Here is a 27302-nt window from a genome sequence, read left to right as displayed (position 1 = left end):
TATACCCCAGCCTGGGTGACAGAGTGAAACTTGATATTAAAAAATAATACTTAGCTTAAAACACGAATATACAAAAATATTTTCCCTCATTAGATATTCTATGAGCCTTATTTTTTTAAATTTTTTTAACTTTCAAAACTTTGGTTAACAACTAAGACAGCACAGCCTAGGGTCTCCACAGGGTCAGGATCATCATTATCACTGTCTCCCACTTCCACATGTTGTCACACTGAAATGTTTTCAGGGGCAATAACATGCATGGAGCTGTCGTCTTCTGTGATTGATGCTGCCTTCTGGAATATCTCCTGAAGGACCTGTCAAGGGTATTTTACAGTTGACTTTTTTTTTTTTTTTTTTTTGAGACAGGTTCTCACTGTCACCCAGGCTGAGTGCAGTGGTACTGTCTTGGCTCACTGCAACCTCTGCCTCTGGGGTTTAAGTGATTCTCCTGCCTCAGCATCCCAAGTAGCTGGGACTACAGGTGGGCGCCACCACGCCCAGCTAATTTTTGTATTTTTAGTAAAGACAGGGTTTCACCATGTTGGCCAGGATGGTTGGTCTCAATCTCCTGACCTCGTGATCTGCCCACCTCTGCCTCCCAAAGTGCTGGCATTACAGGTGTGAGCCACCATGCCTGGCCCAACTTTTTTTCAATGCAAGTAGGAGGAGTATACTCTAATGATTAAAAATTATAGTGTAGTGTATACATGAACCAGTAACTTATTTATTTTTGAGATGGAATCTTGCTCTGTTGGCAGGCTGGAATGCAGTAGTGCGATCTCAGCTAACTGCAACCTTTGCCTCTAGAGTTCAGGCGATTCTCCTGCCTCGGCCTCCCAAGTAGCTGGGATTACAAGCATTTGCACCACACCCAGCTAATTTTTGTATTTTTAGTGGAGATGGGTTTTTACCATGTTGGCCAGGATGATCTCACTCTTTTGACCTTGTGATCAGCCCTGCTTGGCCTCCCAAAGTGCTAGGATTATAGGTGTGAGCCACTGTGCCCAGCCAGTCATTAATTATCATGATCATATAGGGCAGTATTATGTCCTGTATATAATTGTTTTATACTTTTATATGAATGAGAGTGCAAATTTGTTTACACCAGTGTCATCAGAAACGTAAATAATGTATTGTGCTGCAGGGTTGAAATAGCTACGATGCCACTAGGTTATAGGAACTTGTTAAGTCCCTTCTAATATTAAGGGACCACCATTGTGAATGTGCTGCATCTTGGACCAAAACACCAAAACATTGCTCTGGTGCATGATCATACTGTCCATTTTATATTGGACTTGAGCATTGTTGTGAGGTCCTGGAACCAATCCCTTAGGGATACTGAGGGATGACTGTTTTAAATATTTGAACCTAAAGACAAGATTTTTTTCTTTAAAAAAAAATTGGAAAACCATTAATTATGCCAATTAGTAAAAATTAGATGTTTCTTGTATGTATGTGCACATTTGTATATATTCTAAAATGGGCTGTACTGTGTACATTTCTACGTGTCACGTATTTTACTGCTTATTTAGACTTAAAACAGGTCATGCTAATTCATTGATTGCTCTATTATAGGTTAATTGAACAAGCGCCAATTCAAATGGGAGAAGAGGCAGTGAGGTGGGCAAAACTGGTCATACCTTTAGTGGTTCATTCAGCACAAAAGGTACATTTGCGGGGAGCAACTGCTCTGGAGATGGGAATGCCATTATTGCTTCAGAAGCAGCAAGAAATAGCATCTATTACGGAGCAACTTATGACTGCTGTGAGTGTTTTTTTAATGTAATGATTTTCTGGATACTGCATCAGAAGATTCTGCACTAAGCTTAAAATTTAGTCTGGGGACCAGGTACAGTGGCTCTCAGCTGTACCCCCAGTGCTTTGGGAGGCTGAGGTGGAAGGATTGCTTGAGGCCAGGAGTTCCAGATAAGCCTAGGCAACATAATGAGACCCTATTTCTACAAAATATTTTTAAAATAAGATGGGTGTGGTGGCATGAGCCCATAGTCTCAGATGCTTGGGAGGTTAAGGCAAGAGGATTGCTTGACCGGAAGTTTGAGGCTACAGTGAGCTGTGATCTCACCACTGCATTCTAGCCTGGGACTGAGTGAAGCCCTGTCTCAAAAAAAAATAAACCAAAAAAAAAAAGTCCATCTGGGCTTGTTGGTATAGTTGCACTATGATCTAGGATTTTAACTTTGAATGAAAACGTTAATTACACAAGCAAGTGTAGGCTCATTGCTCCTACATAGCAGTAAGGAAGGGAGCTGTTTGTTGCTACTAAAATCCAGATGTTTTACCCCATTCCCAATAAATAGGAAGTAGGGATTGTATTTCCGGAAGAGGGAGAGCATTACCTGATTCACTCAGGTTTGGATTGTTACTGTATAATCCCAGTAGATAAAAATTTAATGTACATAAGTTTATCTAGTCTGTATAGTTTTCTAGCTATTACTTGCCACAAGTTTTACGTTTTCTAACCGTTGTTCTTCTAACATTTATTGGGCATCTGATACGTGCAGTCCATTGTTGCAGATGCTGTGAATATAGCAGTGAACAAAAGGGGCTTGTGGAGCTTATTTTCCTGTGGGAGAGATAATTAAGTGCATAGGGTAGTAAGTGAAGGGCACTAAGGAGAAGAGCAAGGACTGGAGAGTGCCACTAGAAAAGAATGGTGAGGTGGTCAGAGAAGGCAAAGGAAAGGACCTTTGAACAGTGATTTGAAGGCAGATAGGAGTTACCCGCGTGGGTAATGTCGGGTAAGCCCATTCCAGACAAGAGAACCATGAGGGCAAAAGGCCTGGCTCTAATAGTTGTGTACCTCGTTTGTGTTTAGGGAACACTGGGCAGTATGACATGAGTAGAGTGAATGAGAGTGAGAGGAAAAGAGGGCATAATCACATAGGACCTTCCTGGGGGGCCATTGTAAGGATGGGTGTTTAGGTTACATGGAAAGCCATATTTCAAGGTCTTGTTTTGTTTGCTTAAGAGACAAGGTCTCACTTGTCTCTTACGCAAGCTGGTCTCAAACTCCTGGGCTCAAGCAGTCCTCCCCCTTCAGTCTCCCAAAAGTGTTGGGATGATGGGTATGAGCCACCATGCCCAACCCCTAAAACCTGGAATTTTACTTGCTTAAAATGCAGAAGGCTTCTTGGTATTGTTCAGTATAACAAAGTAACTCTAGTATCTTCGTAAATAGTTTTATTCTGATGAATTCTTTTTTTTTTTTTTTTTTTTTTTGATGGAGTTTTGCTCTTGTCTCAGCTTACTGCAGGCTCCGCCTCCTAGGTTCAAGTGATTCACCTGCCTCAGCCTCCGAGTAGCTGGGATTACAGGCGCTCACCACTATGCCAAGCTAATTTTTGTATTTTTAGTAGAAACAGGGTGTCACCATGTTGGTGAGGCTGGTCTTAAACTCCTGACCTCAGGTGATCTGCCCGCCTTGGCCTCCCAAAGTTCTGTGATTATAGGCTTATAGCCATGGTGCCTGGCCTATAAAATTCTTTTAACTCATTTATCAAGCTTGCAACAACACATATATAAAATTCTTTATAAATTTGAACTACAGTTATTTCAGGTGTCTGTTGACTATGAAGCTTTTAATGCATTTTTTCATTATTCATGTGAAAATATTAAAGCAGCGTCATTTAAACTCCAGTTAATGACGTGCATGCTGACATTTTTAGGGTAAAGTATACTGGTAGGGAAAAAAAAGCTGGATTGCTGGATGATAGGGTGGCCAGATAGGTGATAAAGAAAAATATAGTAAAAAAAAAATAAAAATAAAAAAGAAAAAGAAAAATATAGTAAAGTGTTAATGGTAGAATCTAGGTGTCTGTGTTAGAATATTTACTGTAAAAACGTTCAGATTTGCTATACGTTTAGTTTTCCTTTTGGATTTTTTTGGGTTAGGGATATATATATGTGTGTATATATATACATATATGTATGTATATGTGTGTGTGTGTGTATATATATATATACACACACACTTCTCTCTCTTTTTTTTTTTTTTTGAGACGGAGTTTCGCTTGTTACCTAGTCTGGAGTGCAATGGCGCTATCTCCGCTCACCGCAACCTCCGCCTCCTGGGTTCAGGCAATTCTCCTGCCTCAGCCTCCTGAGTAGCTGGGATTAACAGGCACGTGCCACCATGCCCAGCTATTTTTTTGTATTTTTAGTAGAGACGGGGTTTCACCATGTTGACCAGGATGGTCTTGATATCTTGACCTCCCAAAGTGCTGGGATTATAGGCTTGAGCCACTGCACCTGGCCTCTTCTCTCTTTTTTATTTTTTTTGAGACAGTCTCACTGCTCGCTGCAGCCTCTGCCTCCCAGCTTCGAATGATCCTTGTGCCTCTGCCTCCCGAGTAGCTGGGATTGCAGGCACCTGCCACCACGCTCAGATGATTTTTGTATTTTAAGTAGAGATGGGGTTTCACCTTATTGGCCAGGCTGATCTTGAACTCCTGACCTCAGGTGATCCGCCTGGCTCAGCCTCCTAAAGTGCTGGGATTACAGGTGTGAGCCATCACACCTGGCCTTGGGTGGGATAATATTTTTATTATGGAGAAAACTATTTGGCTGAATCAGTGTTTGAAAATAGTCCTAGACTTTGGTATTGGATTTTTTTTTTCTAAGACTGTTTAGTAAATTAATGGCTTTTGTTTGCAGAAATTAATCTCAGAACTCCAGAAGCTATTTATGAGTAAAAATGAGACGTACGTGTTAAAATTATGGCCTTTGTTTGTCAAACTACTTGGAAGGGTGAGTACCCAGTTAATGGAACAGTCTGCAGTTTTTACATGCTGGACCCTTTCTTTTCTTACCTTTCCTTTGTACAGTTGATGCTCATTATTTATGCATACCCGCTCACTAAAATTTATTTGTAAATCTCAAATCAACACTTACATTGCTTTTGCCATCATTTGTAGACACCCAGAGTAGCAAAAAATTGGAGTCACACAGTTCTGGAAAGTTCATCTTTCAAGCCGAGGTCAGGCAAGGTTACATTCTGCTTTTTGTTTTAGTTCTCATACCTTAAACAGGTATTTTTATAATCCATGTAATGCCACATTTTTCACTTTTCTGTGTTTTCCCTGGTGGTTTCACTGTTTAAATTTGGTACCCAAAGCCTAGGTCCAAATGCTGTCTAGTTTGTGTTCCTAAGTAAAGGAAGACTGATATGCCCAATGGTGAAAATAAACCTTGTTCAGGCATGGCACATCTTATAGAGAGTTACTGGCTTTGGGTTTGATGTTACCGAGTCAGTAATATAATATATCTTCTCATAGATGGTTGTTAAACAGGTTATATATTGAACAGTTGACAAAAGGTTTGTGTCCATAGACTCAAACCAAACCCTGTATTTCCCATCGGAGTGATTGCTCAGTATTTGCTAATTTAGTGTTCAAAGGAACTTCATACAGTAGAAGACTATCACTACTGTGAATAATGAGAGAGAATCAACTGTATGTTCAATGATTAAGCCAGGTTTTGGGTGGTAGAGGGTGTGCTGCTTTTATTGTGGTAAATATATATATGTTCTAACCATTTGTAAATGAACAATTCTGTGGCATTGTCTATTGATAATGTAATGAGCATCACCACTATACCCAAAACTTGTGCATCATCCCCAACAAAAACTATACCCATTAAGCAGTAAACTCCTTCTGCCCTCCTCCCTGACCCAGACATCAGCCATTGGTAAAGTCTGTTCTACTTTCTGTCTCTGAATTTGCTTGTTCTAGGTACCTCATATAAGTGAAATTAACAACGTTTTGCCCTTCTGTGTCTGGCTTATTTCACTAAGCATAAAGTTTTTTTTTTTTCCAGACAGGGTTTCACTCTTGTCTCCCAGGCTGAAGTGCAATGGCATGATCTCAGCGCACTGCAGCCTCTGCCTCCTGCATTCAAGCCATTCTCCTGTCTCAGCCTCCCCAGTAGCTGGGACTACAGGCATGCACCACTACGTCTGGCTAATTTGTATGTTAGTAGAGACACAGTTTCACCATGTTGGCCAGATCTCAAGCTCCTGACCTCAGGTGATCTGTCTGCCTGCCTCAGCCTCCCAAATTGCTGGGTTTACAGGCATGAGCCACTGCAACCAGGCAGCACCAAACTCTATTGTAGCAGTTGCACCATTTTACATTCCCACTGTAATGCACTAGGGTTCCACTTTTCTTAACATCCTCATCAACACTTTATTTTTTAATGATAGCCATTCTAGTGAATGTGAAGGGGGATTGCATGTAGATATAGGCATATCTGTGGTATAGATTTGCATTTCTCTGATTACTAATGATGATGTTGAACACCTTTTCACATTGTTCTTGGCTGTTTATTTCATTGTCTATGGAGAAATACCTGTTTAAGTCCTTGGCCCATTTTTTAATAGGTTTGTATTGTTGAGTTGTAGCTCTTTATATGTTTTGAATTCATCCCTTATCAGTTAATGTGATTTACAAATATTTGCTTCCATTCTGCAGGTTGTATTTTGCTTTCTTGGTAATATCCATTGCACAAGGTTTTTAATTTTGATGAAGTACTATATATATATATATATATATATATATATATATATTTTGTTACTGCCTGTACTTGACATCATATTCATGAAGTTGTTGCCAAATCCAATGTCATCTTTGTTTCCCAGTGCTTCTAAGAATTTTCCAGTTTTGATTTTGAGTGTAGATATTTGAACCATTTTCAGTGAATATTTGGATATGGTGTAAGGTGAGGGTCCACATTCATCCTTTTGCATGCAGATGTTCAGATTCCTCAGTACCATTTGTTTAAAAGATTGTTTTTATTAAATCCTTGTGGTCTCCTTTTTTGTTTTTTTTTTTGAAACATAGTCTCTGCTGCACAGGTTGGAGTGCAGTGGTGCGATCTCAGCTCACTGCAACCTCTGCCTCCTGGGTTCAAGCGATTTTCCTGCCTTACCCTCCCAAGTAGCTGACATTACAGGTGTCAGCCACCACAGTCAGCTTATTTTTTTTTCTTTTTTGTATTTTTATTAGAGATGGGGTTTTACCATGTTGGCCAGGCTGGTCTCAAACTCCTGAGCTTAAGAGATCCACCTGTCTTGACTTCCCAAAGTGCTGGGATTACAGGCAAGAGCCACTGTGGCCAGCCTGTGGTACCCTTAAAATCTATTGAAGATAGGGGCAAAGATACATTTCCAAGCTCAGTATTCTATTCTGTTGGTCTGTATGCCTGTCCTCATACCATTACCATATGTATTCATTACTGTAGTTTTATACTAAGTTTGGAAGTCAGTAAGTGTGAGTTGTCTGGTTTTTTTCTTTCCACGATTGTTTTGGCTTTTGTTTGTTTCTGTTTTTGTTCTTGAGATGGAGTCTCTGTTACCCAGGCTGTAGCGCAGTGGCGAGATCTTTGCTCACTGCAACCTCAGCCTCCTCGGTTTAAGTGATTTTCCTGCCTTGGCCTGCCAGGTAGCTGGGATCATAGGTGCCTGCCAGCACGCCTGGCTAATTTCTGTGATTTTGCTAGAGACTGTTTTACCATATTGGCCAAGCTGGTCTTGAACTCATGACCTAAAGCAATCCACTGGCCTTGGCCTCCCAAAGTTCTGGGATTACAGGTGTGAGCCACTGCACTTGGCTGAGGTGTTTCAATTTCTTTCAGCAGTGCTTTGTAGTTTTCATCTTGTGTCTTTAACTTCTTGAGCTAGATCTATTACTAAGTATTTCTTTTAGCTCTCATAGCTATCTTGTGTATTTTTTTTTCCTGATCCTTTTTTTTTTTGTTACTGGTTTATAGTCTAAGATCATATGTGGTTTTTGGCCTTTTAGGAGCGTTAGTGTTTAGTGTTTATGTCATTTTTTATTTGTGATGCATTGTTTACTTGTCATTTTTCCATTTTGTACTTTATTTTGCTTTAAAAAAATTTGTTTTTTTTGCTCTTGAGCTCATAGTTTCCTTTTTGTTTGATAGTATTCCCATTTAAATCTTACATAATATTTGGAAGTAATTCAGAAGTTAATCCAGTTTTCTGCCAAGTGTGGTGGCTCACGGCTGTAATCCCAGCACTTTGGGAAGCCGAGGAGGATGAGTCACTTCAGGTCAGGAATTCAAGACCAACCTAGCCAACATGGAGAAACCTCATCTCTACTAAAAATACAAAACTTAGCCAGGGATGGTGGCCTTAGCCTGTAATCCCAGCTACTTGGGAGGCTGAGGCAGGAGAATTGCTTGAACCCAGGAGGCGGAAGTTGCAGTGAGCCGAGATGGCGCCACTGCACTCCAGTCTGAGTGACAATAAGATTACTTCTCAAAAAAAAAAAAAAGAAAAGTTATTTCATTTTCTTGATTTTATGTCAATTTTGCTGTATTTTTTTACTAATACTACCTTTTTAAAAAATATATTTCTTTTACAGCCTTGAAATTCCTTAATTTTCTTTTCTTTCAGTCCAAAAAGTTATTTTCATTATTTTCAGGGTTCAACACCTTTTTTCTCTAATACTGATAATTTTTTTTATATAAATGTATGTTTTGTTTGGTAGTGCTTTGATAAAGTTTGGGATTTATCCACACTCCTAATGTTCTCTAGTGTTTTAGAAATGTTCTGTGTTATGCATTATCTGCTTCTTCAAAGTTTATTTTATAGTCTTGATTTTGGAATGTATGTTTAGAGTTAAATACTTTCTTAAATTCCTGAGATATTTTACGTATCTGACACTTAACACATCTTGTTTTGTGAATAATTTGTCTTTTGTCTCCCTGTTAGATTATGAAGTACAAAGAGCATCTATTAAGTGAATGAATAAATGAATGATAACAATTACTGTTTCATGCAGGTAAATAACTTCTTAATGATTTTTCCCTTTTTTAGACCTTGCATCGAAGTGGGAGTTTCATCAATTCTCTGTTGCAACTAGAAGAACTAGGATTTCGTAGTGGATCCCCCATGATTAAAAAAATAGCTTTTATTGCTTGGAAGAGTTTAATAGATAATTTTGCTTTAAATCCAGGTAAGTAGGTAATATTTTAACAGTTTTGATTTTCTATGAATTTATTTTCCTTAAAGCAAGATAAATGAAGTTTTTCTGCTTTTTTTTTTTTTTTTTTCTTTTGGATTTTAAGTTGAAATTAAACTATTACTGAATTATTTTCATTTTAAGGGAACAGGAATAAATTTGTACTGAATAGAAATCAAATGCTAGGCATTGAAAATCGCAAATATAAAATTTGCTTTACAGTATTTCAAAAACTGTAAGTGAAAAATACTGTTTATGGCTTCCTTGTTTGTTTTGTTTTGATTTGAGATTTAATTTGCTCCGTCTCAGGCTGGAGTATACTAGTGTGATCTCGGCTTACTGCAACCTCTACCTCCCAGGTTCAAGTGAATCTCCTGCCTCCCACCTTGAGTAGCTGGGATTACAGGTGCCCGCCACCACACCGGCTAATTTTTGTACTTTTAGTAGAGACAAGGTTTCACTGTGTTGGTCAGGCTGGTCTCGAACTCCTGACCTCAAGTGATTTGCCTGCCTTGGCCTACCAAAATTCTGGGATTACAGGCATGAGCCATAGCACCCAGCCTATTATTTGTGGCTTTCTTACATGTTAGCACTGAGTTGAGTACTTTTTGTATATTTTACTTAATCATCACAATAGACCTGAGATGTAATTATTATCACTATTTTAGAGAGAGTGAATAATTTGCCAGAGGTCACACAGGCATTAGGTAATAGGAAACAGTTGTGATTTCCATGGAATAAAAATATTAGTGATTGATGGCTTAGTTCTTTCAGGATCTCCAGAAGACTACCTAGTAGTGGGTTAATGTTAATATATGGAAATGATTCCTTTTGATTTACTTTAACTGTATCTTATTGTCCAGTGGAGTTTGCTGATGATATGTTTATAAGGAATAATATTTAGCACAAAACTGGTTTAGTATGAGTACTTAACTAGGTGATAGTTTATCTTAGATATAATTAATACTGTATGTTTACAAGAGCTGCAAAGTAATGTTTATTTTATATTTTTTCTGCCAAAGACAATTATCCCATTTCTTCCTCCTTTTAATGTATTTTGTAATGTGATTGTTTGCATTAAATATAATCACTTTTATTTAAAATACTGGTAAAATTATATTTTGGGGACATAGGTTTTTTTTGTTTTTGTTTTTGGATGGAATTTCGCTCTTGTTGCCCAGGCTGGAGTGTAGTGGCACAATCTTGGCTCACTGCAACCTCCAGACTTCCTGGGTTCAAGTGATTCTCCTGTCTTAGTCTCCCAAGTAGCTGGGATTACAAGGCATGTGCTACCATGCCCAGCTAATTTTGTATTTTTAGTAGTGACAGGGTTCCTCCATGTTGGTCAGGCTGGTCTCAAACTCCCCACCTCAGGTAATTTGTCCACCTCAGCCTCCCAAAGTGTTGGGATTACAGGTGTGAGTCACCACACCCAGCCTGTTTGGCTTTTTTTTTTTTAAGACAGGGTCTGTCATGTCACCTAGGCTTGAGTACAGGGGCATGATCATGGCTCACTGCAGCCTTGACCTCCTGGGCTCCAGTGATCGTCCACCTCAGCCCCCCAAGTTGCTGGGACCACAGGTGGGTGCCACCAAGTCTGGTTAATTTTTGTCTTTTTTGTAGAGATGTGGTTTGGCTGTGTTGTTCAGGCTAGTCCCGAACTCCTAAACTCAAGCAACCCACTTGCCTTGGCATCCTAAAGTGTTAGGACTATAGGTGTGAGCCATTGCGCTTAGTCTACTATAATTTTTAATTGAAATTGTGCCTTATTTTTATGAGCTGGCATGTATTTGGGTCTAACTCTGTAAATCCAGAAGTGCGAGGTAATGTTTGGGGCTACAATCTTTAGGAATTAAGTTGAAGCATAAAATAAGAGTGGTTTAATGAAAATAAGTTAAAAATAAGTTCAGAGCTAGAGAGTCCATGACTGATACTCTGGATCTAGGAAGTCATCAAGGAATCAGATGACTGTCTTTTTACTCTGTCATCTTCAGTTTGTCTTAGGTGCAGACAGGAAGGAGGGAAGGTAGAAGAGCAGAAGAGACTTCTTCACAGCTGAATTAGTTATACCCAGAAAGAGCCTTCTAAGAATCTTACATAAACATTCACTTAAATTTTACTACGTAGAATGGCTCAATAGAGGACTAGAAAAAGTAGTCAAAAATTGTCACCCTTCTCTGTCCTGCATAAAGTCAGATTTTGTAATTAAAGATTGGTTTATTGTATGGCAGTTAATAATCTCTGCTACTGTAAAGATACTATTATGGAGCTATTTGCATAAATAGAATACGAGGTTGAATGCAGTGGCTCATGCCTGTAATCCCAGTACTTTGGGAGTCCCAGGCGGGCGGATCACCTGAGGTCAAGAGTTTGAGACCAGCCTGACCAAAATGGAGAAACCCCATCTCTTCTAAAAATACAAAAATAAGCTGGGCATGGTGGCGGCCCCTGTAATCCCAGGTACTTGGGAAGCTGAGGCAGGAGAATAGCTTGATAGCAAGAGGCAGAGATTGTGCCATTGCACTCCAGACTTGTCAACAAGAGCAAAACTTAGTCTCAAAAATTAAATAAATAGAATAGGAGCCCCAGAAAGGAAGTGTTTTGGACTGGAGAACTTGTTCATATAGTGATCTGCCTTTATTTTCTTGTAGAAGTGTTCGTTGAAATAGCTAGATGGCAGAGTAGTTGTAACAGACATTGTGGAATGCCATTCCACCAAATACATGGCCTGACTGATGTTTAAGAATCCTTTTGAAGTCTATTTAATTAATTCATTTATTTATATTTTTTGAAACAAGTTGCTCTGTCGCCCAGGCTGGAGTGCAGTGTTGTGATCTCAGCTCACTGCAACCTCTGCCTCCCGGGTTCAGGTGATTCTCCTGCCTCAGCCTCCTAAGTAGCTGGGATTGCAGGTGCCCGCCACTGCGCCTGGCTAACGTTTTTGTATTTTTAGTAGAGATAGTTTCACCATGTTGGCCAGACTGGTTTCCTACTTCTGACCTCAAGTGACCCGCCTACCTTGCCCACCCAAAGTGCTAGGATTACAGGCGTGAGCCACCATGCCCGGCCCTTTTCAGGTCTTTTTTTTTTTTTTTTTTTTGAGACTGAGTCTCCCTCTGCCACCCAGGCTGGAGTGCAGTGGTGTGATCTCAGCTCAGTGGAACCTCCGCCTCCTAGATTCAAGCGATTCTCCTGCCTCAGCCTTCCTAGTAGTTGGGATTATAGGTGCGTGCCACCACACACAGCTTATTTTTGTAATTTTGGTAGAGATGGGGTTTCACCATGTTGGCCAGGCTGCTCTCAAACTCCTGACCTCATGATCCACCAGCCTCAGCCTCTGAAAGTGCTAGGATTATATGTTTGAGCCACCATGCTTGGCCTTTAGGTCTTTGACAAGTTATTTAGCACAGACTGAGTCTTAATTTTACGTATTCACAGTCTTACTCATTTGGCATAAATATTTGTCTGAAGATTGGATTGGATTTCTATGCTTAATTTTAGCAATTTGATTATTGTAACTGTAGGACAGTCTTGAATTTAAATGAATCTATATTTCAAAAATGTATTCAGTCAGTGGCCCCAATAGCAATGATTGGATGAATATATTAATAATTGATTTTTAAAAATGATAGCCTTGTTCGACATAATGTAAACATGCCTCCATTTCTTTGTCAGATGAGGGTGATGAGAATGCTAAAGCAGGTAGGATGGTATTTCTCAAAGTTTTGGCATTTTGTGCTGGATAATTTATTGTTTGGGACTGTCCTGTGTGTTGAAGTTTAGTAGTGTCCCTAGTCTCTACTCAGTAAGATATCAGTAGCGTACCCTCACTTGTACCCAACCTAAAATGTTTCCTTGTGGGAAATTGTCCTAGCACACAATATCTAATAAATATTACTTACCCTTTTTAAAATCTATCTTTGCTTTATAGAGTGTTTTTGGTGCAGCTGTACTGCAGTTTATCAAAATGCAGGTTTTGAGTAGAGCAAGAACAGCCCGAGGATTTAGTTTTTAAAAAATATTTTAAAATCTATTCTCTGGCTGAGATAAAAGACTATTATTGCATAACTAATTTTAGAATCTTTAGCTTGGATGTTTCTTTACCCTTGTGCTTACTTTCTTTTAAGACATACTATGCAGTGCAAAAAGACTCAAGTTGTTAATGCAGCCTTTGAGTTCCATTCATGTGAGAACAGAAACTCTAGCATTAACAAAACTAGAAGTCTGGTGGTATTTACTCCTGAGACTTGGACCTCATCTTCCTGCTAATTTTGAACAGGTAACATTTCAAGTGTTGACTATAGGACTTTATGTTTTTTGTTACTGTGTTTTCAAATTTTTATGAACCTAATCTTTTAGTGTTATTTTTTGCTATTTATTAGCAGACCGGAACATGTAAAGGATGTTTCTCTTTATTGGCACAGAATTTAAATTCATTTCGCACAAGGGATATTGTGCAGCTGCTTGAATTCGAGCCCCTTTACCTGAAGTGTTTTTATTTTTTACTTATTTATTTATTTTGGATGGAGTCTTGTTCTGTCACCCAGGCTGGAGTGCAGTGGTAAGATCTCGGCTCACTACAACCTCCATCTCCCAGGTTCAAGTGATTCCCCTGCCTCAGCCTCCTGAGTAGCTGAGACTACAGGTATGTGAACACACCCATCTAATTTTTTGTAATTTTAGTAGAGACGGGGTTTTGCCATGTTGTCTAGACTGGTCCTGAACTCCTGGCCTCAAGTAATCTGCCCTCCTCTACCTCCCAACATGCTGGGATTACAGGCATGAGCCACTGTGCCTGGTCCCTGAAGTGTTTTTAAATCAGCAAATACTCAAAAATATTTATTCTTACTCTACAAGCATTATGATTTTAAAAAGAGGCTTTGGCCAGGTGTGGTGGCTCATGCCTGTAATCCCAGTACTTTGGGAGGCTGAGGCAGATGGATGACAAGATCAGGCGTTCGAGACCAGCCTGGCCAATATGGTGAAACTCCGTCTCTACTAAAAATACAAAAATTAGCTGGGCATGGTGATGCGCACCTATAGCCCCAGTTACTTGGGAAGCTGAGGCAGGAGAATCGCTTGAACCCAGGAGCAGAGATTGTGGTGAACCGCGATCAGCCACTGCACTTCAGCCTGGGCAACAGAGCACAACTCCATCTCAAAAAAAATTTAAAAAGCTTTTTTTTTCCCTGGAGGATTTGGAATATAATTGAGAGGAAAATCAGCATCAATGAAATCAAGTGCTACACAGGGTAGATATAAAGTTGGACCAGTTCTTATTTTTTGTTTCTCCTTTTTTTTATGCTGCATGGTGATAACCAACAACTTATTCGTATTGTAATTGTTTTTAATTGTTACATAATGATTTTACGAATTCTTCAAGATTTTAATATCCTTACTCATAATTAGATGTAAAGTTTAATCTTATCTAAGCCTTTTTTTTTTTTTTTGCAATTATTTCCATCCTTGGTTTCTGAAATTTTTTTTGTAACAGTTAAAAGGAGCAGCTCTGATAACATCTTTTTTATTTCTTTATCACTCATGGATTTTGGGGGCGTATTTTACTTCTGTATCTGTAGTCCTTAAATTTTATATAAATGCCTGCATAGCAGAGGATGCATTCTTGGAAAGGAGGACTTATAAATATATTTAAGCCATGTTTATTCAGTTCTTAATTTTTTATTAAGACTTAAATTTTATATAACATGAAGTAATTGAAGTAAATGAAGTAACATGAAGTAATTGAAGGGCATTGACAATAATGTAATTTGGATCATAATGAATTTTCCAAATTCTTCCATCGTAAGGATCTAATAGGCTAGTCTTAATGCATTTGTGTAATACATTAATTGGAATCATTTATTTGGTAACTACATGTGACTGGTACTAGGATGGTGTTACAAATGAGCTATGTCTTAGCTCATATATTCCAGAGCTTTTAAAAAGTTAAAATTAGCCTACCAGTAATGTATAGAATTCAAATGTTTATAAACAAATTTAGGCAATACACATTTAGGGCAAATAACAGTTGTAATAAAACTTTTTTTTTTTTTTTTCCCAAATTTTATTTTTTAGCCTGTTGGCACATGGAAACAACCTGTAAAATGGAATACATTAAGGCTCCATTTAAAAGAAATTAATATTATGTGAGGCTTTTAGAAACTGTGACAGTCATATAGTTTATAGATTAATATTTTCCCGTCTTTCACCCCAATAGGTTTGTGTGCCTCTGATTCAAAGTACAATAAGCATTGATTGTAATGCTTCACCTCAAGGCAATTCATGTCGTGTAACTACATCTCCAGGTTTAACTCCTATGACTCCTATAAACAAAGGTAAGAGGCAGATATCCTTGTTTTTTGCTTTTTTAATCAGGCATTGTTGACCTAGAACCATAATTTTGAAGCAGGAAGGAAAAATGACTTTGAGAGCTTTTGCTCAGTGATGTTCATATGAAATGAAGCACTTCATAATTTTTAGGTTCGTTACCCAAAAATCCATTATGTTTTTCTGTTTTGTTTTTTTTTTTAATGTTATATATTACTGTTGTAAGTGCATTGTTGTGATTTAGAAGAGAGCAGATTTTTTTTTTTTTTAACTATATTGTATGAGGTACATTACACAAAACTCAGAGCGGGTCTTAGAACCAGAATCTTAGCACTATTAAAAACAACATATCAGCCGGGTATGGTGGCTCACACCTGTAATGTCAGCAGTTTGGGAGACTTAGGCAGGTGGATCACCTGAGTTTGCCAACATGGTGAAACCCCGTCTCTACTAAAAATACAAGAATTAGCTGGGCATGGTGGCAGACTCCTGTAATGCCAGCTACTTGGGGGGGCTGAGGCAGGAGAATCGCTTGTCTACAGGAGGCGGAGGTTGCAGGGAGCCGAGATCACACCACTGCACTCCATCCTGAGTGTTAGAGCGAGACTTAGTCTCATGAAGAAAAAAAAGAAGAAAAAGAAAAAAACAACCCGATCACACCACTGCACTCCATTCTGAGTGATAGAGCAAGACTTAGTCTCATTAAAAAAAAAAGAAAAACCCTTCAGCCAGGTACAGTGGCATGCACCTATAATCTCAGTACTTGGGGAGGCTGAGGTAGGAGGATCACTTGAGGCCAGGAGTTTGATACCAGCCTTTGCTACATAGTCAGACCCTACCCTCTACAAAAAATTTAAAAGTTAGCTGAGCACAGTGGCATCTACCTATAATTACAGCTGCATAGAATGCTGAGGTTGGAGAATTGCTTGAGCCCAGGAGTTTGAGGTTGTGGTGAGCTATGATTGTGACTGCACTCCAGCCTTGGCAGTACAATGAGACTGTCTCAAAAAAAAAAAAAAATCTTAGCACATAGAATAAAAGCGTCTTTTTATGTATATCATTGAAAGACAGTTATTTCGTACATATTTTTTGTTTGCCATCTGAGTCTTCTAAATTTATGTTACAGAATACCTGCTTATTAATATTTCAAGGTGCAGATTAATGCTTGAGACATTTAAACTCTGTTTTTAAAAGTTACATTGAAATGAAATATATGCATCTGGGTAGCCAATATAAAATAAGCTTATATAATTTACTCTTTTTTTCCTTAAAGGTGCTTCCTCCCCATATGGAGCCCCGGGAACTCCCCGAATGAACCTGAGTCCGAATTTAGGTGGAATGGCCACAATCCCTTCCATTCAACTTTTGGGACTTGAAATGTTGCTTCATTTCTTGTTGGCTCCAGAAGTCTTGAGTTTTGCTAAGCAAAATAAATTTGTGCTAAGCTTAGGTATTTAAATGTTTTAAGAATAATTTTATTTATATTGAAACAGTTCAGAACTTTCAGTGGATTGGGGTGAGGAGAGGTATTTTTTCACAGCCAGAATACTTTATAATTGTGTATAAAATAAATGAATCTTTTTTATAGAAAACACACCTACTTAATAGATGATTTAAAGTTTTATAGTGAGAAATGTTATTTCATAAATCTGTTGTTTTACATGGTTTTCTTTTATTCTGCCCTTTCAGAGCCACTTGAACATCCGTTAATCAGCAGCCCTTCTTTTTTTTCCAAACATGCAAATACACTTATCACTGCTGTTCGTGATAGCTTTGTTGCAGTTGGAAAAGACGCCCCTGGTAAGAGAATTTGATTTATTACTTAAATGTGTGGTTTGTTTTTTTGTTTTTGTTTTTGTTTTTGTTTTGAGACAGAGTTTCACTCTTGTTACCCAGGCTGGAGTGCAATGGCCCGATCTCGGCTCACCGCAACCTCCGCCTCCTGGGTTCAGGCAGTTCTCCTGCCTCAGCCTCATGAGTAGCTGGGATTACAAGCACATGCCACCATGCCCAGCTAATTTTTTGTATTTTTAGTAGAGACGGAGTTTCACCATGTTTACCAGTATGGTCTCGATCTCTCGACCTCGTGATCCACCTGCCTCGGCCTCCCAAAGTGCTGGGATTACAGGCTTGAGCCACCGCGCCCGGCCTTAAATGCGTGTTTTAAAAGAAGATAAAATAGGCCAGTCACAGTAGCTCATACCTGTAATCCCAGCACTTTGGGAGGCACAGGCGAGTAGATCACTTGAACTCAAGTTTGAGACCAGGCTGGGCAACATGACAAAACCCTATCTTAAAAAAAAAAATACAAAAACTAGGTGGGCATGGTGGCAGACACCTGTAGTCTCAGCTGCTTGGGTGGCAGAGGTATGAGAATTGCTTGAGCCCAGGAGGTGGGAGGTTACAGTGAGCCAAGATTGTACCGCTGCACTTCAGTGTGTGTGATAGAGCAAGAACCCTGTATCAAAAAATAAAAGATAAAATAGCAAATATTATGGTGCCATTTACCAGATTGTTCATCAAATAGTTTTTGAACTTTACATATATTCATTTAATCTTTGCAGTAACTTTCCATGTTAGTTCATTTTACAAATCAGGAAACTGGGTTGTACAGGAAATACTTAAGTTGTACAGAGTTGCTTATAAGTGGTATTACTGTGATTGAGGCTCAGGCTCTATGGCTCCAGTATCTGTATCTAAACACTTGTGTTTTATGGCCTATCAAATAATAAGGAAAGGAAAGTTCAAAAATTGTTTGCTCTTTAACTGGTTGGAAAAAGCATCACAGTGAATCACGTGATTTTTTTCTATTGGTTGTTAGGTACCCTTCTGAGTATCTGTGAACAATCTCTATCTCAAAAGTAGTGGGCATTCAATTCAGAAAAGAAAGATAATGGAAAAAAGATAAAGCAATTACCCTTATACAATTCAGTGTTAACATGTTATAGTTGTTTTAAAGAACACAATTATGGCTGGACGTGGGTAGCTCACACCTGTAATCCTAACACTTGGGGAGACTAAGCTGGGTGGATTGCTTGAGGCAGATGTTTATGACCAGCTTGGGCAACAAAGTGAGAATGCCGTCTTTACAAAAAATAATAATAATTAGCTGGATGTGGTGTATACCTGTAGTCCTAGCTCCTTTGGAGGCTGATGTGGAAAGACTGCTTGAGCCCAAATTGTTGAGATGACAATGAGCTATGATCGTGCCACTGTACTCCAACCTGGACAGAGCAAGACTATATCTCAAAAAAATAAACACATGTAGGTTCTACAAACAAAAATGAGGTGATAGTATTTTATAAACTTACTACAGGGCTATCATGAGGAAAATTACATTATTAACTTGTTCAATTTCTTTCTTTAGAATAAGGAAGTAAAGGGAGAGTGTTAGTCATAGTACGTAGTCATATATACTTCATTAAAAATACTTCTTTGTTTGACAGATGTGGTTGTCAGTGCTATCTGGAAGGAGCTAATTAACTTCGTGAAGTCAGTTACTGAATCAGGTAAGCATTATTACACTGATCAAATGATTTTTTTTTTTGAAACAGGAGGTGGTCACATGATTTTTATAACATCCAGTGAATTGTTTGGCATATATAAAATTTATTTTAAAAATATTTCTTGTACTCTGATAGTTTCCAGGTTTTAATTTGGAGTTGATGCTTGAACAACACTGGAGTTAGGTGTGCTGACCCACCACACAGTCGAAAATCTACATAGAACTTTTGACTTCCTCAGAACTTAACTACTGATAACCTGTTGATTGGAAGCCTTGCTGATAACATAAATAGCTGATGAACATATATTTATATATTATTAAATGCTGTGTTCATTAACAGTATGGTAGTTAGAGAAAAGAATGTTAGGAAAACCATAATGAAGGGAAAATACAGTCATTACTTGGCAATGTGTTATCATATCCTTGTCTTCATGTTGCGTATGCTAAGGAGGAAAGAGGAGAGGTGGAACTTCCTGTTTCAGGGATGGAGGAAAACCTGAGTATGAGTGGATTCATAGAGTCCAAACCTGTGCGGTTCAAGGGTCAATTGTACTTTAAGCAAGGCACTTGTTGATTTAGAAAAAATTTTTTACAGCTCTGTTTAGTCACTTCTAAAAATACATGCTTAGAAATACACCCTTCTTGCCAGGCGTGGTGGATCATTCCTGTAATCCCAGCACTTTGAGAGGCTGAGGCAGGTGGATCACCTGAGGTCGGGAGTTTGAGAACAGCCTGTCCAAGATGGTGAAACTCTGTCTCTACTAAAAATACAAAATTAGGCTGGGCGTGGTGGCTCACGCCTGTAATCCCAGCACTTTGGGAGGCTGAGGCAGGTGGATCACGAGGTCAAGAGATCAAGACCATCCTGGTCAACATGGTGAAATCCCGTCTCTACTAAAAACACGAAAAAAAAAAAAATTAGCTGGGCATGGTGGCGCATGCTTATAATCCCAGCTACTCAGGAGGCTGAGGCAGGAGAATTGCCTGAACCCAGGAGGCGGAGGTTGCGGTGAGCCGAGACCGTGCCCTTGCACTCCAGCCTGGGTAACAAGAGCAAAAAAACTCTGTCTCAAAAAAAAAAAAAAAAAAATGCTGGGCATTGTGGTTGCATGCCTGTAATCCCAGCTACTCGGGAGGCTGAGACAGGAGAATCACTTGAACCCAGGAGGTGGAGGTTGTAGTTAGCCAAGTTTGTGCCATTGCACTCCAGCCTGGGCAACAAGAGCAAAACTCCATCCCCAAAAACAAAACCAAACCAAAAAAAAAAAAAAACAACACCCTTCTTGGCTGGGCATGGTGGCTCAACGCCTGTAATTCCAACACTTTATGAGGCTGAGGCAGGCGGATCACCTGAAGTAAGTTTTAGACCAGCCTGGCAAACGCGTCTCTACTAAAAATACAAAAATTAGCCCAGTGTGGTGAGCACCTTTAATCCCAGCTACTTAGGAGGCTGAGGCAGGAGAATCTCTAGAACCTGGGAGGTGGTGGTTGTAGTGAGCTAAGATTGTGCTACTGCACTCCAGCTTGAATGACAGCAAGACCCTGTTTCCGAAAAAGAAAAGAACTAAACTCCTTTTGCTTTTCAATAGGTAACAAAAAGGAGAGACCAGGTTCTGAAGTTTTGACTCTCTCATTAAAGTCTTTGGAAAGCATAGTAAAGTCTGAGGTATTTCCTGTATCAAAAACGCTGGTAAGTGTAATACCCATAGGTTGGACTTTAAAAACCATATTCTGAAGTTAAACTTCATATTGAAGATATTTGCACAGATATAGTTTCTGAAGACGTTTTTTGTATCAAGCATTCCTCAGTAGTTTAGCCCTATTGCAATAAGTGCCATTCTATTAACTGTAGATTGATTTGAGACCTTTTTAATGAAGTGACTGTAACAACCACCACAGAAGTCTTCAACGTGATAAGAAAATAAGTATCTGCCGTACAGAGAAAAAAATAGGATAAAGGACATGAAACTTGAACTGAAGAAACTCAAATGTCCTTTAATTTTATTATAGGATTGCTGAAAACCACTAACGTTTAGCTGGTACCTTGTTTTAAATTAACCATCTTTTACCAAGATAGTGACTTTGGTATTAAAATACATTTCTGTTTTTAATGTATGTAGTATGGGAAGAAAAGTGAATTGAATGTAATTTTGATGATACAAGCATCTCAAAATAAGGTCCAGATGGAACTAACAATAATATCCTTATTTAAATTGCAATTTTGTTTCCTTTTTGTACTTTGACAGTTACATGTTCTGTGGTAGTATAGCATAGTGGTTAATAGCAAGGGCTCTGGAGCAGACTAGGTTTAATACTAGCCCAACTATTTATTAGCTGAGTAAGTTTGTGCAGTTTATCTATTCTCTTGGCTTATCTAACCCTATGAGTAAAAAGGGAATGTAACAGTAGTTGAGTTAAAGACTAAATGAGTTGATACCTGCAAAGTACTATGGGCCAGGCACAAACTAATACTATTATGATTACTAATCTGTTTCAGATGACAGTATGTGAAAGTGTATTTTCACTGATGTGACTTTGATATTGTTACAACATTTGAGTTGTGTAGTACATGTTCATAGCTGGGCATGGTGGTTCACACCTGTAATCCTAGCACTTCGGGAGGTCGGGGTGGGCAAATTACAAAAATTAGCCAGGCATGGTGGCACACCTGTAGTCCTAGCTATTCTTGAAACAGAGGTGGGGGAATCACTTGAGCCCAGGAGGTTGAGGCTACAGTGAGTCAAGATTGTGTCACTGCAATCCAGCCTGGACAACAGTGAGACCCTGTCTCAAAAAAGAAAATAAACAATATAGTAATATGTTTGGAGAGCAGTTTGGTAGGCTCAGTCAGTTTGATTTAGCAGTCTTGCTCTGTTGGCCAGGCTGGAGTGCAGTGGAGCAATCTCGGCTCACTGCAACCCCCACCTCCCGGGTTTAAGCAGTTCTCTGCCTCAGCCTTCCAAGTAGCTGGGATTGTAGGCACCTGCCACCATGCCTGGCTAATTTTTGTATTTTTAGTAGAGTTGGGGTATCACCATGTTGGCCAGGCTAGTCTTGAACTCCTGACCTTGTGATCCACCTGCCTCGGCCTCCCATAGTGCTGGGATTATAGGCATGAGCCATGGTGCCCAGCCTCATGTAGCAGTCTTTTTACATATTGATGCAAAAACTCTGTAACAAGGTAAAATGAAGGTTAGTTGCAAAGTTTAGTGTAAAGGCTTTAATGGTTTAAAGGAATGTGTGTATAACCACCTACCCAGGAAGTATGTGTTTTTCTGTGTACTTACACATATAGAAATTTAGAAGGTCTGGGAAAGTAGACTCCAAACTCTGAAAGTATTGATTATCCCTAGAGATTAAAGACTTTGCCTGCTTTCTGTATTTCTGTGTTTGAACTTTTAAAACTGATGCAGAGGTACTCATGTTAGTGAATGAATGTTTTTGATCTTTTTTAACTAATGAGGTTATATTTACATTAATGAATGAACATTACTTGTAACTGTTAGAGAAACAGTTAACACTCAGACTTTTATTAGGTAATATTTTTATGGCTAATTTACTGTAAAACCTTTTCTCTCTCATAGGTCCTCATGGAAATTACAATTAAAGGACTTCCTCAGAAAGTATTAGGTTCACCAGCATATCAGGTTGCTAATATGGATATTCTTAATGCAAGTATCTTAAATGTAATATGATGAGGATTGGCCAAAAACAATCATACTTCCCTTCTTTATTTTCATTATTATTTTTTATTTATTATTGTTTTTTTGAGACATAGTTTCACTCTTGTTGCCCAGCTGGAGTGCAATGGCTTACCGTATCCTCTGCCTCCCGGGTTCAAGATTCTCCTGCCTTAGCCTCCCGAGTAGCTGCGGTTACAGACATGTGCCACCACACCTGGCTAATTTTGTGTTTTTGGTAGAGATGTGGTTTCTCCATGTTGGTCAGGTTGATCTCAAGCTCCTGACCTCAGGTGATCAGCCTGCCTCAGCCTCCCAAAGTGCTGGGATCACAGGCGTGAGCCACCATACCTGGCCATATTTCCCTTTTTTTAAAAAAAGATACTTTATGGCCGGGCGCGGTGGCTCAAGCCTGTAATCCCAGCACTTTGGGAGGCCGAGGCGGGTGGATCACGAGGTCGAGAGATCGAGACCATCCTGGTCAACATGGTGAAACCCCGTCTCTACTAAAAATACAAAAAATTAGCTGGGCATGGTGGCACATGCCTGTAATCCCAGCTACTCAGGAGGCTGAGGCGGGAGAATTGCTTGAACCCAGGAGGCGGAGGTTGCGGTGAGCCGAGATCGCGCCATTGCACTCCAGCCTGGGTAACAAGAGCGGAACTCCGTCTCAAAAAAAAAAAAAAAAAAAAAAAAAAAGATACTTTATGTAAAATTCTGAGAGTATTGGATTTGAAGTATGTTGACCACATTAAAGAAAAAACGGATAGTTAATTTAAAGAATCAAATATGCTGCTATGTGAATGATGAAACTATTTCCCTGGATTAAATGAATGTCTCAAAGGAAAGTTTTCTATTTGTTTATATATGGTAATAGTGCTGGTTACTGTTACAAATATTGGAAGCTAATGTAAAATGCACTTAGTATCTCTAGGAGGTAGGCATTGTGATTCCTGCAAGTTTTAAGTTGATCTTTTTATATCTGGAATCTCATCATTTATTGATTTCCTGTATAGAGGAAACAGCTATGATTAGAATATAAAGAGCTTGATTTTTGTGTGTAATTTACGGAAATAATTTTACTAAGATGGTTGTCATACCCTAAGTAATGCCAGAAGTTAAATTTGTCATGCTTAAAACAGTTTTATTTCTTAAATAACCGATTACAGAAAACAAGTGTTGTATTCTTTGTAACTGTGAAGATTGACTTCATTTTCTCTTTCAGGGAACTCCAGCTTTGTTCTTAATTCAATTAATTTTCAACAATCTCTTGGAATGTGGTGTAGCAGATGAAAGGTAAGTTTGTACTTTAACTTAAAACTTTGTTGTTTGTCTTGGAAAGGTTAATAAAACTTTCATAAGTTTTAAGATTTTTTTTTAAAGAATTCATTGTCAGTTATTTTAGAATATTGTTAACATTCAGTTAATATTTGTGCAAAAAAGTTGATGTTCTCGGTTTTTTTAGGTTCTTTCTCAGTTTGGAAACACTTGTAGGCTGTGTTCTTTCTGGTCCAACTTCACCACTAGCTTTCAGTGACTCTGTTTTAAATGTTATCAATCAAAATGCAAAGCAACTGGAAAATAAGGAGCATCTCTGGAGAATGTGGAGTGTTATAGTCACCCCACTAACCGAATTGATTAATCAGGTATGAAATAAGTCTGCTACATACTTTAGATACTATTTTTTTTTTTTTTTGTTAAGTGCAGTTGGGGAAATGAATAGAAGTTTGAATTTGAATAGAAGACAGTAAATATTTTTTCTTGTGGAATTGGCAAACTTTGTACTTTTGATTTTATTGCATTTCTGCCTCATTAGTAAAGAAACTGTAACTTAATGGGGACTAGTCATAGCTTCATTTTCTTCAGTAGTGATTGTCTAGAAGGATCACATAGATGTATATTCTCATATATTGGATTCCTTCAGTAGTTGTATTAACAGAGAATGACAGAGGTAATCTTGACTAGGTCATGTATTCCCATAGGTAAGCCGCATTGGTGAGGACTTCAGAGCCATATAGCATTCCCCTAAGTTAGGAGTCTATCGAGAGTTGAATAATCTGCATGTTTAAATATTTAACAAAAGTGGGAATATTGATAGACTCTTGAGCACAAGTTCCGTTCATGATTTGTCAGCCTCTTTGTCTTTAAATGGAATATGCATTTGCCTGGCTGGTAGTGCTGTAACTAAAAAATGAAATAACTCCAAATTTTTTTTTTTTTTTTTTTTAAGAGTTTCACTCCGTCATCCAGGCTAGACCTCCACCTCATGGGTTCAAGCAATTTTCCTGTCTCAGCCTCCTGAGTAGCTAGGACTACAGACGCATGCCACTGTGCCTGGTTAATTTTTATATTTTTAGTAGAGATAGGATTTCACCATACTGGTCAGGCTGATCTCAAACTCCTGACCTCAGCCTTAATCTCCCAAAGTGCTGGGATTACAGGCATCAGTCACCGTGCCCAACTGAATTTTTTTAATGTTATAGTTACGTAGCCCTTGTTTTGGCTGCTCAAGCCAGCATACTATTCTTGTGGAAGAAAAGTCATTTACATTTTTCTTTTTCTTTTTTTTTTTTTGAGATGGAGTTGGCTCTTGTCACTGAGGCTCACTGCAATCTCTGCCTCCTGGGTTGAAGTGATTCTTCTGCCTTAGTCTCCCAACTAGCTGGGATTACAGGCAGCTGCCACCATGCCTGGCTAATTTTTTGTATTTTAGTAGAAACAGGGTTTTATCATGTTGGTTAGACTTGTCTGGAACTCTTCACTTAAGGTGATCCACTTGCATTGGGCTCCCAAAGTGCTGGGATTATAGGTGTGAGCCACAGCACCCAGCCAGAGAAGTCATTTACATTCTTTTTTTTTTTTTTTTTTTGAGACTGAGTCTAGCTCTGTTTCCCAGGCTGGAGTACAGTGTCACAATCTCGACTCACTGCAATCTTCGCCTCTCAGGTTCAAGCAGTTCTTCAGCCTCCCAGGTAGCTGGGATTACAGGCATGTACCACCACACCCAGCTAATTTTTGTATTTTTATTAGAGACAGGGTTTCATCATGTTGGCCAGAATGGTCTCGATCTTTTGACCTCGTGATCCACCCACCTTGGCTCCCAAAGAGCTGGGATTACAGGAATGAGCCTCTGAGCTTGGCAGTCATTTACATTCTTCCTACTGTTGGAAGGATGACAGATGCCCTTTTTATGGTATAAGTTCTTGCTTAAATGCTGTGTTTGTATAGAAGAGTACTACTATTGTTGACTTGCGTCTTGGATTTTTTTTTTTTAAGAACTTAAACATAGTGTGTAATTCCCCCAGGTTGCCATTAACATATTACAGCCAGCTGGTGACTTAAAACAACAAGGATTTATTTTCTCATTGTTCTGGATACCAGCTATCCAAAATTAAGGAGTTGGTAGGATTGGTTTCTTCTGGAGCTCTGAGTCAGAATTTATTCATGCCTCTCAGCTTCTGGTGGTTGCTGGCAATCCTTGACCTTCCTTGGCTTGTGACTGCATCACTTGACTCTGCCTCCATCTTGACATTTTCCTTTTACAGAAAAGACTTTGTTCATTGGATTGGGGCCAACCCTAATCCAATAGGCCCACATCTGCAAAAACTGTATTTCCAAATAAGACTACATTCATAGGTTCCAGGGGTTAGGAGTTAAACGTATTTCGATTCTCAGTATTGGGGGAGACAGTTTTGCCCACTACTTCTAAGTTATGTTACCACTTACGATTAGAATAAGATGGTAATTTGTCTAACTTCATTATTTTTCTCGTTTTAGACTAATGAAGTAAATCAAGGTGATGCCTTAGAACATAATTTTAGTGCCATCTATGGTGCATTGACTTTACCAGTAAACCATATTTTTTCAGAACAAAGATTTCCAGTGGTAAGGCATTTTCAAGTATTTATCTCTGTAAGCTTCCACAATGATTTCTTTTTTTTTTTTTTTGAGATGGAGCCTTGCTGTCAACGGGGCTGGAGTGCAATGGTGCAAAATCGGCTCACTGAAACCCCCACCTCCTGAGTTCAGTCAGTTCTCCTGTCTCAGCCTCCCGAGTAGCTGGGACTATAGGCGTATGCCACTGCATCTGGCTAATTGTTGTATTTTTAGTAGAGATAGAGTTTCATCATATTGTTCAGGCTTGTCTCAAACTCCTGACCTCAGGTGATCCACCAGCCTCAGCCTCCCAAAGTGCTGGGATTACAGGTGTGAGCCACCATGCCTAGCCCACAATAATTTCTGAAATAACACTTCTTTATGACTTTATTATTAACTTAGGAGAAAGGAAAATGATGAAGAGAGAAGTTGTTTTGGACTTTTGATACTTTTTGGCATCATAACTTATTTCCTCTCTTTAATTAGATCTCTGGGCTGTGGGGGAAAGGTTATTACTCTATGTTAGCCTCTGGAGTTTTATTCTTGTTGCCCAGGCTGGAGTACAATGGTGCAATCTCGGCTCATTGCAACCTCTACTTCCTGGATTCAAGCAATTCTTCTGTCCTAGCCTCCTAAGTAGCTAGGATTAGAGGAGTCTGCCACTTTGCCTGGCTAAGTTTTTGCATTTTTAGTAGAGATAGTGTTTCCCCATGTTGGCCAGGCTCGTCTTGAACTCCTGACCTCAGGTGATCCATCCACCTTGGCCTCCTGAAGGAAGTGCTGGGATTATAGGTGTGAGCCATTGTGCCTGGCCATTATCTGTCTTATGAACATTAAATGTTTCAGTGTTTTAAAAAAATGTTAAAGATGTATTGATTCTGTAAGCTGTTTGATACATAGATATATATTAAT

General features: G+C 39.0%; 1 protein-coding gene across 6 annotated transcripts in view; it reads left to right on the top strand.

Annotated features, from left to right (window-relative positions):
- Positions 1-27302, top strand: part of RIF1 (replication timing regulatory factor 1) — an 88330-nt gene that overhangs the window by 8634 nt on the left and 52394 nt on the right. For 5 of the 6 annotated variants that reach the window (XM_074399702.1, XM_074399698.1, XM_074399699.1 and 2 more), the window contains exons 7-19: positions 1576-1765; positions 4675-4767; positions 8858-8996; positions 13130-13281; positions 15220-15337; positions 16603-16779; positions 17019-17129; positions 18776-18838; positions 20424-20524; positions 22419-22505; positions 23740-23810; positions 23980-24160; positions 26292-26399. In XM_074399702.1, coding sequence (XP_074255803.1) covers positions 1576-1765; positions 4675-4767; positions 8858-8996; positions 13130-13281; positions 15220-15337; positions 16603-16779; positions 17019-17129; positions 18776-18838; positions 20424-20524; positions 22419-22505; positions 23740-23810; positions 23980-24160; positions 26292-26399 — 1591 coding nt within the window. The remainder of the gene's footprint in view (positions 1-1575; positions 1766-4674; positions 4768-8857; positions 8997-13129; positions 13282-15219; positions 15338-16602; positions 16780-17018; positions 17130-18775; positions 18839-20423; positions 20525-22418; positions 22506-23739; positions 23811-23979; positions 24161-26291; positions 26400-27302) is intronic. The other variant, XM_074399701.1, reaches the window with a different exon arrangement.

This window comes from Saimiri boliviensis, chromosome 5 (genome assembly GCF_048565385.1).
Source record: "Saimiri boliviensis isolate mSaiBol1 chromosome 5, mSaiBol1.pri, whole genome shotgun sequence".
Classification (NCBI taxonomy): Eukaryota; Metazoa; Chordata; class Mammalia; order Primates; family Cebidae; genus Saimiri; species Saimiri boliviensis.
The sequence above is the reverse complement of the archived record's forward strand: the minus strand, read 5'-3'. Positions and strand labels throughout refer to the sequence as shown.